At 41.5% G+C, this 13,263-nt stretch overlaps 1 protein-coding gene across 3 annotated transcripts in view; it reads left to right on the forward strand.

Moving 5' to 3' along the window:
• Nucleotides 1-1,182: 1,182 nt before the first annotated feature.
• Nucleotides 1,183-13,263, forward strand: part of ipcef1 (interaction protein for cytohesin exchange factors 1) — a 77,763-nt gene continuing 65,682 nt past the window's right edge. The window contains exon 1 of one of the 3 annotated variants that reach the window (XM_069931602.1): nt 1,183-1,484. In XM_069931602.1, the coding sequence (XP_069787703.1) occupies nt 1,458-1,484 (27 nt within the window). In that variant the 5' untranslated portion in view covers nt 1,183-1,457. The remainder of the gene's footprint in view (nt 1,485-13,263) is intronic. The other 2 variants (XM_069931604.1, XM_069931606.1) reach the window with 2 other exon arrangements.

Consider the following 13,263-nt stretch of genomic DNA (forward strand, 5'->3'; position numbering starts at 1 on the left):
AGAGGTGAAGAAGTGAGCAAATTTTAAGGTCTTGGGAGTCATTATCTTGGAGGATCTTTCCTGATCCCAACACACAAATGGCATCATGAAAAAAAACCATCAGCACCTCTACTTCCTCAGCAGTTTGCAGAGGTTTGGTATGGCATTGGAAACCCTGGCAAATCTCCATGGATGTGTGGTGACCAGCTGCATCACAGTCCAGTTTGGGGACACCAATACCCCTGAGCATACAACAAAAGGTAGTGAACACAGCCCAGGATGTGACAGGCAAAACCCTCTCCACTATCAAGAACACCGAGAGGGAATACTGCCGTCAGAGATCTGCAGCAATCATCAAGGATTCAACCACCCAGCACACACTCTGTGAGAACACTGCTGCCATCAGTAAAGAGGTATAGGTGTCACAAGACTGGAACCACCAGGTTCAGGAACAGCTGCTACCCCTCCACCATCAGATTCCTCAACAAAAAACTCAATCAGGGACTTATTTTAGGACTCTTGTGCACTTTATTGTTTTTTTTTTAAATTCTCTCTGTATTGCAGTTTGTTTACATTTCTTTATTTGTTTAGATGAGAACATTGTTTACTTTTTTTTGCATTACCAATAAGTAGTAATGCTGCCTCGCCCGCAGTAAAAAGAATCTCAGGGTTATATATGATGTCATGTATGTACTGTGGCAATAAATAAGAAATCTGAAATCTTCTCTCAGCTCAGCATCATGTGCCCATGTTGACAAAACAGCCTGCAGTCCAACGCAGGGGTCGACCTCCCAAAAATCTACCAAGTGATAGTGCCGGTTCTTTGGGTGGGGGGGGGGGGTGCAATGAAGTGGTGCTATAGATAGGCTACAACTCCCAGAAGTCTAGCGAACTGGCATGGGACGTCATGACATGTCACGCATGGTTCAGTGTTTTAAGAGAATACGCGCATGACTGGAATAAAGGAGTTCCGATTTACCTGCAACTGTGTGTGTCATTATTTCATGTTCATCAGCCACCACTGCGCTTTTAGTGGCTACAACGGCAAATGAATTTGAGCATTGCTGATCAGGAAGTAGATACTCAGGGACATGTTACTACATGATCTACAAATTACATTGCTGCACAATGTTGAGGTACTTAATAGCTTTTCTACTTCCTGATTTGCAACAGCACATCAAACCTAATCACTCAGATTACCATTAGCCACATGGTATGATACACTATTCCCATGGCATTAGTAAAGGGAAGTAGTACAGTGGAGGCTGATGACTTGCGAATCAACAGCTGTTTGATGTGCAAGCTGAGCCTGTGCCGTTCAGTAGACCCACAGATTTTCTGCATTCACCAACTGTATGATTGACCCTTATATGACGTCCTTGTACCCCAATCAATCTACCAATGTGAAAATGTTCAGTTTTCAGGAAGAACTATTACACATGAAGCTCTGCAACCACGCTTCCTGGTAAGAATACACAATGTGGAGCAAGAAAACCTGTCAACAGGTAAGTATTACATTTTGTGCAAGAGATTTACTCAGAAGACTAGTTGAATAAAATGGGTTTGATTCATTATTTAATGCATAAGAGAACACCTGTTTTAAGACTTTTGTTTCCTCTATGTTTCTAATTGAACATTTAAAGGGAAGTAAGCAATTTAAGCTCATAGCGGATGTTCTTGCACTTACTAAGTAAAACCTCAGTACATTTTGTTTATTAAAGCTGCTATTTAAGAGTTTTCCTCTCTTCCCCAATATGAAGCTTGCTCTGTCTTTGATCTGGTGGTGGAAGTGCAGGTTACCAATGATGGAAGGGTACATCTGAAGTAAATTAAATAATTTGGGATTGTGATGTGGCAGAAGAAATGAATGCTTAGAGAATTTTTCCTTCCAACTACATGGCAGCTGTGTCATATTCAGTTCCTCTCTAACTATATCGGCGTATTTTACTCTTTCAGCAATAAAAAGATGGTACATTTTCATTCCAAATCTGTTTGAAAATGGATGCTTTCTGGCTGTGGGCCATGGTTGAACTCTGTTTTGAAGCACTGATCTTAAACTGATTAAAGTGCGTTAAAGTATTTGTTCTGTCAAATGTACACCCAATTAATATACACCCCCAGAACATTTTGAACAGTGGGAGGATACCAGAGTCCCTGGGGAAAACCCATGCAAATATGTGGAGAATGTACCAGCTCCTTACAGAAATGAAGGATTGGAACCCAAGTCCTGATCGCTGGTGCTGTAAAGAATTTGCACTAACTGCCTGTGATAGGTTAATCATTTGCTGAAAATTGCCCCAAGTGAGTTGACGAGCAATAGACTCTGGGAGGAATAGATGAGGGCAATTGGCAACAAGGAAAATGAACTGGGAGGATGAGGAAGATTGGTGAGTGCTCCATGAGAGAGTGGCATCTGGAAATATGGAAAAATTCTATGAGCCATGTCATGTTTCAATTACTACAGTCAAATTATGGATGAAGTGAAATGTAAATGCAATGTATCAGGAATTTTACAAAGTCTTTGAGATGCACACATGAGAGACATAGAAAGACTAAGATGTGAGGCAATGATATGTAATGAGCATAAAGAAATTGTGTAAAATTAGAATGCGGATAGTCCAAGAAAGGGAGAATCTCACTGTTGTCAAATGCAACTTGCCTTTATCCAACATGTGCTTATGAGGATCTTTCTCTGTCTTTTCCATAAATGATCAAAAATAATGTAGGATCTAAATCACAAATAAAATCCAATTATATTCAATGGATTATAATAGCAAAATATAAAATAATGTAGAATTATGTAGAATTCATTAATGTTTATTGAATTCAGTTCAATACCTCAACTATGCAATTCTCTTGTCTTTGATGAGGATAGATTATTTCCACAATTACTCTCTCCCGCCTGGCAGGCCCATCTGCTCCAAGCCTCGTCTCTGCTCCAATGGGCAGCTGGTTTCATCATAGCCAAGGGAGTATGGATCTGGTCCTGCTGCCTCACAAATCCATTCAACCTTCCAATATCAACCAGCAATGTAAAATAATCCCTATGTTCTCTATTTTGTTCCAAACACCTTTACCCACTCCGTCAATTTCTCAAATCTCACCTCCAATAATCAGAAGCTCATTGCTATTTGAGAATGTAGAGATGTGACAGAAACGGACTAAAATTCTTCTGCTGCTCTTCTTGGTCAAACATCTGTCGTAACCCCCTAGGTCCTGGTGCCAAAGATGCAAATTCCTCTCAATTTTCTTCTCCAAACTATCTGCCACCACCTCAGACAGATTCCCTCCTCACTACTAATCACACCACTTCCATTCACAGTTAGTTTTCTAACAATCCTCTTCTCTTAGGTACTTTCCCTTCTCCAAAACTAACACCTTTGCTCCTCCAAATAAGTTCCCTTGACACCTCTGTCCTTGCAAGCTAACATCACACATCCATCTTTTCAAAGCCCTTCAATGCACTTCAGTCTTGTATAATATGCCCATCTTGCCTTAATTGTTGCTTGAAGAACTTTAGGAATTAGAGGGTACCTGCTAGTTTCCAGTTTAAACAGGGGCATAGTTGACATAATTAAGATTGTTTAAAATCTGTGGCAAAGTCTGGAGTATGACACCTTGCAAAGTAATGCTTCTTTAGGAAATAATTTGATGCCAGTTATATGAAGTGGGACAGGAAGATTGGCATGAAAGTGGAACTTTGCCAAGATGGATTAATGTCATTTTAATAACCATGAAGTTCAATTTACTAAAAAAAATCAAAGGCTTTAAATCTTCATAAATTATATTTTAATTTTCCTTAAAAGTGGTTGGTAAAAATGAATTGTGTTTCCTTCTTTTTCAATCTTTTTATTAAGTTTCAGATTAATAAATATAAGAATGATACAAAGATACCGGGATTGCATTAACAATGGTTAACATGTACAAACACAGACATTGAGCAACACATGTAAACTGAGCCTCCCAATCTCTTAAAGCCCAAACATGAAAAGGAATCCATTTTTATTACAAAAGTGTCCCACTAACTAAGAAACAAAAAGAAATCAAAAGCTGGCCTGCCACGTTTCAACAGTTGAACAATTATTTTGTGGTTTTAAAAAAAATGTCGAAAAGGATTCGGAAAGGATCAACTCACATCATATGAAAATGTTGAATAGATTGCCTCCAAGTTTTTTCAAATTTAACCGAAGCGTCAACAGTATCACTTCTAATTTTTTTCTAAATTTAAATATGCTATAATTTGGGAAAACTTTTGAAACATAGTAGGTGGTTTAGGGACTTTCCATTTGAGTAGAATGGATCTCCTGGTTATTAAAGTAACAAATGCAATCACACAACAAGCTGAAGCAGATAAGTAAGTAACTTTCTGATTGATAATTATTCCATCACTGCCTATGCCTTTTCATCTCTACTTGGTTCCAAACAGGACTAGCCCACTGCACTTCTCAATGGTCTCCAAGTTTCTATCATCACCATCTAACGCATCAGAACTCTCCTTTCCATTTGCTGTCCCACACCAAGTCCTGTTCGTGCGTCAGCACTCTGCTTGGTGACATGGATATCAATGAAACAAGTCTTCATTTACAAAAACACTCCTATGTTCCAGCCTTTGCCAAATCTGACTGCTTTTGCAAATGCCCTTTAAGTTCTGTGCAATTATGACAGGCAGTGCTCAAATGAAACATTTGTTGGAAAAAGCTCAAGAAACATCTTTACACTTGGTATTTAAACTGAGTCCTTTCATCCTTTGTAATTGAGAAATCTCCTCACTCATCAGGTTCTGTATCACCACTGCTGTTGAATGGATGATTTCTCTGGCTGAAGTAAACATCTTGTTTGTCCCCAGAATGAGGTTCCTCATTCTTTCTCAATAGTAGAGTAATTATAATAATTATTTCTGAAATTGGAGTGGATGGTATTTGTGGATTGCAATTTGGAATGATGTTTACTGGTAGGACTGAAATAACTATTTGGAACTAGGCACTTAAATCTCTTCTAATGAAAACAAAAATAGTAAATGCTTCAGACAGGCCTGGCATCATCTATGGAATGAAATACGGTTAATGTTTGGGTCTGAAACACTTTTCTCAGAATTGGGGAAGAGAGATAAAAAAATGTTTATTTTAAGTTGCAAGAAGGCAGCAGGAAGGAAGGACAGGACAGGGAATATCTGTGAAAGGGTGAGATCAGATCAAATGGGCTTATGGGTATAGTTTAGAGCAGTAGTTTTCAAACTGCTCCCCTAAAGTCACATTCCACCTTAAGCAATCCCAATGCCATAGGTGCTCTTAAGTAAGGGATTTCTTCAGGTGGCATCTGATTGGAAAGAAAAAGTTTGAAAAACCACTGTTTTAATCCTACCTAATTGACTCGTTATGTGCATGGTTTCATAACTCCAAAGGGCCAATGACAATTTTTCTCAAGCAAAATATTTCAGTAACAATTGGGTCTCGAGCAGAGATTCTCAACCTTTCCTTCCCACTCGCGTACCACCTTAAGTAATCCCTTACGAATCACAGAGCACTGATGGCATAGGGATTCCTTAAAGTGGAATGTAAGTTTAGGGAGAAGTTTGAAAACCACTGGTCTAGATGGTAATTGTATTTCTTTGTGTTGCTCAGAGCAGGGCTGTGGACGTGTTGAACAGGTCAGACTGAACCAATGGACAGAAAAACTGATCCATTATCACAGATGAAAGGCTTATAGAGGAAACGGCCATTTCTCATTTGGGCAGAGAAAGCCAGTTACCTGAAGTTGGAGGTCATGATATTGAGTCAAAATGTGCTCATACTGATTGGGCCAATTTAAAAAAAAATTTAGATATACAGCATGGTAACAGGCCATTTCAGCCCCCGAGTCCATGTCCCCCAATTACACTCAATTAACCTACATTTCGAACAGTGGGAGGAAATCGGAGCCCGAGAGGAAACCCATGTAAGCATGTGTGGATTCAAACCCTGGTGCTAATCGTCGGTTCTGTAACAGTATTGTGCTAACTGCTACGTTAACGGTGCCACCTAATTGAAAAGCAAGAAACCGGGTATCTTCTCCTTGGCCACTTGCATAAATTTTGCATCTATTAAAAACAAGTCATCCCAAGATGATTCACAAGGGCAGCTACAGACAAAAAGAGATGACAAGTTAAGGGGGAAGATGTGAGGGCAGATATATCAACACCAGTTTGTAGGTTTGGGTAGTGACCTGAAGGATGAAAGAGAGGTGGTAAGGTGGGAGTTCCAGAGTTGATGTTTCAGAGGATGGGAATTTAACACAATCCCGTAATTTTGTTGTGACTAATGACTTTTCTTTTAAAAATTCTAAATTACTCATGGAATAACTTAAGGCAACTGTGAGGACACCTCCCAGACCAGAAGCCTCCCTTATCTACAATGGTCAGGGCAGTGGAGATATAGGAATCTCCCTCTAAACACTGGCTCTATATCCTGGAGCTCCAGTTCTGGAGAAAGTAATTCTGGGAGAGTCTTTTCACTCAAAGCAGTACAATCCTTTAAGAAGACCTGCCTACCATCTCTTTCTCAAGGAACATTAGGGAAGGGCAATATGTGCTGGCTTTGTTGCCGATGGCCACATCCGAGAATAAATATAATTCAATTCATGAGACATTGAATTGGGCTCAGCAAGATCTCAGAAACAAAAAATATCACCTTAACTACAGCATTGGTAACATTGGCATAAATATTTATAAGTACATGCCTGCTTTTCTGAATTGTGTCATGAGATATTTATATCCACCAAGTAAGATGGGTTAAGGGTGTCACAAAGTCTGACAGTGCAGCACTCACAGATATTCCACTGAAAAATCGGTTTGCCTGATGTGTTCATTGTCTTCTGCAGCCTGAGCCAACAATTTCTGATGCAGATTTGATCATTTCATCTTGGAGTCCAGGTGTATTAATTTAACTGCCCAGGCACTGAGTACAGATGTGAGTCACTTTCTCCCTTTACCTAAAGGTAGCAGTTTTTTCATTGCTATATCCTCAGACTCTGAAATTTTACTCTCAGATCCACTGTGTATTTTACCATAGCATTTGTGTTTGCTGACCCAGTAGGCTCCCGAGCTATCTCGCTATAGTGCAACATTGCTCCAATCAAAATAGTCATATCCAAAAGCAAAGTTCAAGACCACTCAGTGATCTGATACAGGATTGAGCTCTGCATCCACTGAACTTGCAGTCCAGTGTGGTATTCCAGGGCAGTCCAGAGTAGGAGGAATCCAAGGCCAGAGAGAACGAGCCAAGTGTTACATTTGCCGATTGAGTCATAGCTTGTGTAGCAGGTGCACTCATTATGAGGCAATGAAACCAAATATTATTCAAGCTTCCTGTTGTATTGCAAGATGCACACTTCTCTTTTTCTCTTCCAAGGATTTACGAGCATCCTATCTTGTTACTTAAACCATTGCATAGTTCATAGGTTGGCTTTCAAATTTGTTTCCTGTACCAAATTATGTTTTGTGTGCAAAATTCTGTAGATTTTTTTTGTATGTGTGTGGGTTACAATTTTACAGACTCCTGGTAACACGCTTGAAATTACTAATTTTATCTATTGGTAGGCTGTTCAATATGAAGAGTATAAGTCATCCTTTTAGATAATCCATCAACTCTCTCAACCACAGATCATTCTCCTGAGTTCAATTGCAAGGAAGTTGAGGGGAAACGTAAAGCTTTGCTCCTGTCACTTGCATCCCAGCATCTTCTCTCCTGCTGAGTATGCATTATAACCAAGTGCTGTTCTCATCCCCTTTAATACCAATATGATCACCACCTCTATGCCATTTCATACTCCCTGTTGTTCAATATGCAACCAAACAAGTTTACAATGCAAAAGAGAGGTTTTATCATTTTGTCTCCATTCCATATCACTTGACATTTTCTTCAGCTATCAGTGCTCAGACCCAAGCCCAGAGGAATCTTTTAATGTATATATTACTGCTTCACCCACAGCCTTTCACCATATAGGCCTTTTCCAGCTTCCTTGTGCTTCTTGGCTCCTTGGTTTTGTAGGCTGCTGTTCTAACTCCAAAAATGTTCTGCATCTTGTTAGAAACAGAAGTACCTTCACAGAAATTGCTCGAGACAAAAATTGAGAACAAAGAACATTTATTATACAACAATGCAAAGTTGGGTGCTTTCCCCTTACCCTGGGAATACACACATACACTAGGGCTCACCCAACTTTTATACAGTTGATTTCAGTGTAGAAGTACCCTCCCCCTTACATTCTTCTGCCTCCTGGATGGGTTTGGCATTAGGCAATCCTGTCTGCCTACGTGTTGGTGTCCCATCATGTCATTATCCTCATTGTCCTTATTCACAAACCTGCCTTTGTTCTAATTCACACCTTCCCGACCCTCAGGGCTACAACCTCTTCATATATCTTTCTTCTTTGGCTTGGCTTCGCGGACGAAGATTTATGGAGGGGGTAAAAAGTCCACGTCAGCTGCAGGCTCGTTTGTGGCTGACAAGTCCGATGCGGGACAGGCAGACACGGTTGCAGCGGTTGCAGGGGAAAATTGGTTGGTTGGGGTTGGGTGTTGGGTTTTTCCTCCTTTGCCTTTTGTCAGTGAGGTGGGCTCTGCGGTCTTCTTCAAAGGAGGTTGCTGCCCGCCAAACTGTGAGGCGCCAAGATGCACGGTTTGAGGCGTTATCAGCCCACTGGCGGTGGTCAATGTGGCAGGCACCAAGAGATTTCTTTAGGCAGTCCTTGTACCTTTTCTTTAGTGCACCTCTGTCACGGTGGCCAGTGGAGAGCTCGCCATATAACACGATCTTGGGAAGGCGATGGTCCTCCATTCTGGAGACGTGACCCATCCAGCACAGCTGGATCTTCAGCAGCGTGGACTCGATGCTGTCGACCTCTGCCATCTCGAGTTGTCTAGGGCTTACTAATTACATATGTGGAATTTGTATATTAATTCTATCTAGGGCTAGAAGACCCTTAACTTATTCAGACTAACTTTACTTCCTACATTCTAATATCTATTCTTATCCTATTCATACTGGCTTTATTCATTACACATATATCTATACTAGTTTCCTCATCTTCATATTTTTATATCAGTTTTTACTCATGTCTCACAATTTTATGGCTGAGTTCACTTATGAAGGACAGAAAGTGATAAAGTACACACAATACATTAGCTAATCAAAGCTCATTGAAGAGACCAGTGTATGCTCTGATATGAAATTTACTTTGGGCAGTGATAATCACATCAACTACTAAATTAACACTGCTTACTTCTCCTTAATTTTTATATTTTGTAGTGATATATGTAATTGAAACTGTCGGACTCTGGCTTTACCCTACCCTCGATTTAGTCTATGTGTCATCTGAGTCCAGCGTGCTCGTTGAATGAAGTGATAGAAGAAGGTATTTGGTTCAACAATCAGTTTATTACACAGCACAAGAATAAAGCTTAACAGAGCTCTGGGTCAGTTGTTAGTTCATAGGTGACCTGCACAGTGAGCTATTCCCCAAGGCTGATCCCTATTGTCCAGTCTGCTCAGTTTATATAGATCCAAATTACCATACAGAACAAAAGTTGGCTTCCTTTGCTAGATTTTTTACATAAAGTATATCCATCAATTTCCTATTCTACAGTTTATCTGGGGTGTAGACCTCTTATCTTAAATCCTCAAAATCAGACCATCCTATTGTTTTGAACAGAAATCAATTCCTACCCCAGATATTTCCAATCATCGTTCTGTTCCTGTCTGGCCAATTTCTTCTGTTCTCCTTAACACCTCCTCATGCCTTAATCTTCTTCCTAGACTGGCTTTCCATTCCCTTTGTTTCTTACAGGATACTCTTTGTTCTGGTCTGCCCTGTGTCTCCTGTGCTACTCAACACCTCCTTCAGTTTGAGCATTCCTCCTAAATCGTTTCATCCATTTCCTCTCCCTTGTATTTTGGCCAACTTTGCTCCATGCTGTGATTGCCACTTAATTACAATACTCTCTTCCCTTAACCATGAAGTAAATATAATATTGTTACATAGTCATATATATTGTAAACATGAAGTAAATATAAGATTGTTAAATAGTCATATATTCCATGATGTTTTAACCCCTAGATTCCAACAAAACTCCTTTCATAAAAAGGAAGATGGTGCCACCAAGACCTTTCTCTCTTTACCTCACCTTTGCTCTCTCTCTCTTGCCACCACAATCTGAACCCCCCCCAACCAAGAAACCCTCCACCCCTACTGCCTTTCTCCTTGCCTTCCACCCTTCCACCTGCTCTCATTCCTGATCCTGATCCTAAACATGTTTCAGCTACTCAGGCCTTGATCCCAGCCACTCATTAAGGTCAATAGGTTGTGGCTCTTGTGAGGGCCTGGCAGCCCAGGTGTTTTCCAGATGGAAAAAAGGTTAAAGTTAACTGCTTCATTGCTCCATCTGTTATTTTTTTTATTTATTGTTTCGAATCTGAGCTGACAAAGTCAGTATTTCTTACTCATACCTCATTGCCTTGATATTGCTGAAAACTAAATGAATTAAGACAATTTATCAAAGCTAACAGGGAATGATTTTAATATATGATCAATTATTTTTAATGTCATTAGCACCAAAAATTAACAGTAAATTTGGAAAATTATTTTAACAGATGTTGAGATGAATATGCACTGTGTTTCAACCACCAGGAGGAGACCTTAGATCAGTGGTTCTCGACCTTTTTCTTTCCACTCACATACCACTTTATTAATCATCGAGCACCTATGGCGTAGGGAAAACTATGTAGTGGAAAGAGAAAGGTTGAGAACCACTGCGTCAGATTAACAGTGCTGTCCCTGACTATTCAAGCTTCAATGTTGTTGCTGCTCTCAGATTTTAGTAATCTTAGCAGAGTATTAATCTCGCCATACAACTCTGGTCTAGATAGTGAGGATAAATATATATATTATAATTAAATATTTCATGTTATTAATTCAGTGTTTAGAAGTGATTAGAAACAAGCCTTCCGTCGCGCATGCAGCCATCTTCAGCGCAAACTCCGGGAGATCCAAAATGAGTGGTGGACTAGCCTCGCCAAATGAACCCAGCTCAGCGCGGACATTGGCGACTTCAGGGGTTTCTACGAGGCTCTAAAGGCTGTGTACGGCCCCTCACCCCAAGTCCAAAGCCCGCTGCGCAGCTCAGACGGCAAAGTCCTCCTCAGCGACAAGATCTCCATCCTCAACCAATGGTCAGAACACTTCCAATCTCTTTTCAGTGCCAACCGCTCAGTCCAAGATTCCGCCCTGCTCCAGCTCCCTCAACAGCCCCTAAGGCTAGAGCTGGATGAGGTCCTCACCCTGGATGAGACATATAAGGCAATCGAACAACTGAAAAGTGGCAAAGCAGCAGGTATGGATGGAATCCCCCCCAGAGGTCTGGAAGGCTGGCGGCAAAACTCTGCATGCCAAACTGCATGAGTTTTTCAAGCTTTGTTGGGACCAAGGAAAGCTGCCTCAGGATCTTCGTGATGCCACTATCATCACCCTGTACAAAAACAAAGGCGAGAAATCAGACTGCTCAAACTACAGGGGAATCACGCTGCTCTCCATTGCAGGCAAAATCTTCGCTAGGATTCTACTAAATAGAATAATACCTAGTGTCGCCGAGAATATTCTCCCAGAATCACAGTGCGGCTTTCGCGCAAACAGAGGAACTACTGACATGGTCCTTGCCCTCAGACAGCTCCAAGAAAAGTGCAGAGAACAAAACAAAGGACTCTACATCACCTTTGTTGACCTCACCAAAGCCTTTGACACCGTGAGCAGGAAAGGGCTTTGGCAAATACTAGAGCGCATCGGATGTCCCCCAAAGTTCCTCAACATGATTATCCAACTGCACGAAAACCAACAAGGTCGGGTCAGATACAGCAATGAGCTCTCTGAACCCTTCTCCATTAACAATGGCGTGAAGCAAGGCTGTGTTCTCGCACCAACCCTCTTTTCAATCTTCTTCAGCATGAAGCTGAACCAAGCCATGAAAGACCCCAACAATGAAGACGCTGTTTACATCCGGTACCGCACGGATGGCAGTCTCTTCAATCTGAGGCGCCTGCAAGCTCACACCAAGACACAAGAGAAACTTGTCCGTGAACTACTCTTTGCAGACGATGCCGCTTTAGTTGCCCATTCAGAGCCAGCTCTTCAGCGCTTGACGTCCTGTTTTGCGGAAACTGCCAAAATGTTTGGCCTGGAAGTCAGCCTGAAGAAAACTGAGGTCCTCCATCAGCCAGCTCCCCACCATGACTACCAGCCCCCCCACATCTCCATCGGGCACACAAAATTCAAAACGGTCAACCAGTTTACCTATCTCGGCTGCACCATTTCATCAGATGCAAGGATCGACAATGAGATAGACAACAGACTCGCCAAGGCAAATAGCGCCTTTGGAAGACTACACAAAAGAGTCTGGAAAAACAACCAACTGAAAAACCTCACAAAGATAAGCGTATACAGAGCCGTTGTCATACCCACACTCCTGTTCGGCTCTGAATCATGGGCATCACCTACGACTCCTAGAACGCTTCCACCAGCGTTGTCTCCGCTCCATCCTCAACATCCATTGGAGCGCTTTCATCCCTAACGTCGAAGTACTCGCGATGGCAGAGGTCGACAGCATCGAGTCCACGCTGCTGAAGATCCAGCTGCGCTGGGTGGGTCACGTCTCCAGAATGGAGGACCATCGCCTTCCCAAGATCGTGTTATATGGCGAGCTCTCCACTGGCCACCGTGACAGAGGTGCACCAAAGAAAAGGTACAAGGACTGCCTAAAGAAATCTCTTGGTGCCTGCCACATTGACCACCGCCAGTGGGCTGATATCGCCTCAAACCGTGCATCTTGGCGCCTCACAGTTTGGCGGGCAGCAACCTCCTATGAAGAAGACCGCAGAGCCCACCTCACTGACAAAGGGCAAAGGAGGAAAAACCCAACCCCAACCAACCAATTTTCCCCTGCAGCCGCTGCAACCGTGTCTGCCTGTCCCGCATCGGAATTGTCAGCCACAAACGAGCCTGCAGCTGACGTGGACTTTTACCCCCTCCATAAATCTTCGTCCGCGAAGCCAAGCCAAAGAAAAGAAGTGATTAGTGATATGGGTATGGATTATAAATAGCTTTGTATAAAATGTTACGTAACTTTCTGTATTTATTATGTGTCCCATATACCCGATGTGTTTGCATGTTTTATCATTATAAAATCAAGAAAAAGATTGAAAAAGAAAGAAAAAAGCTTTTAGTAATCTTCAGTAATTAGTAATCTTTAAATTTATAGTG

The sequence above is a fragment of the Narcine bancroftii genome, chromosome 4 (assembly GCF_036971445.1).
Source record: "Narcine bancroftii isolate sNarBan1 chromosome 4, sNarBan1.hap1, whole genome shotgun sequence".
Lineage (NCBI taxonomy): Eukaryota > Metazoa > Chordata > Chondrichthyes > Torpediniformes > Narcinidae > Narcine > Narcine bancroftii.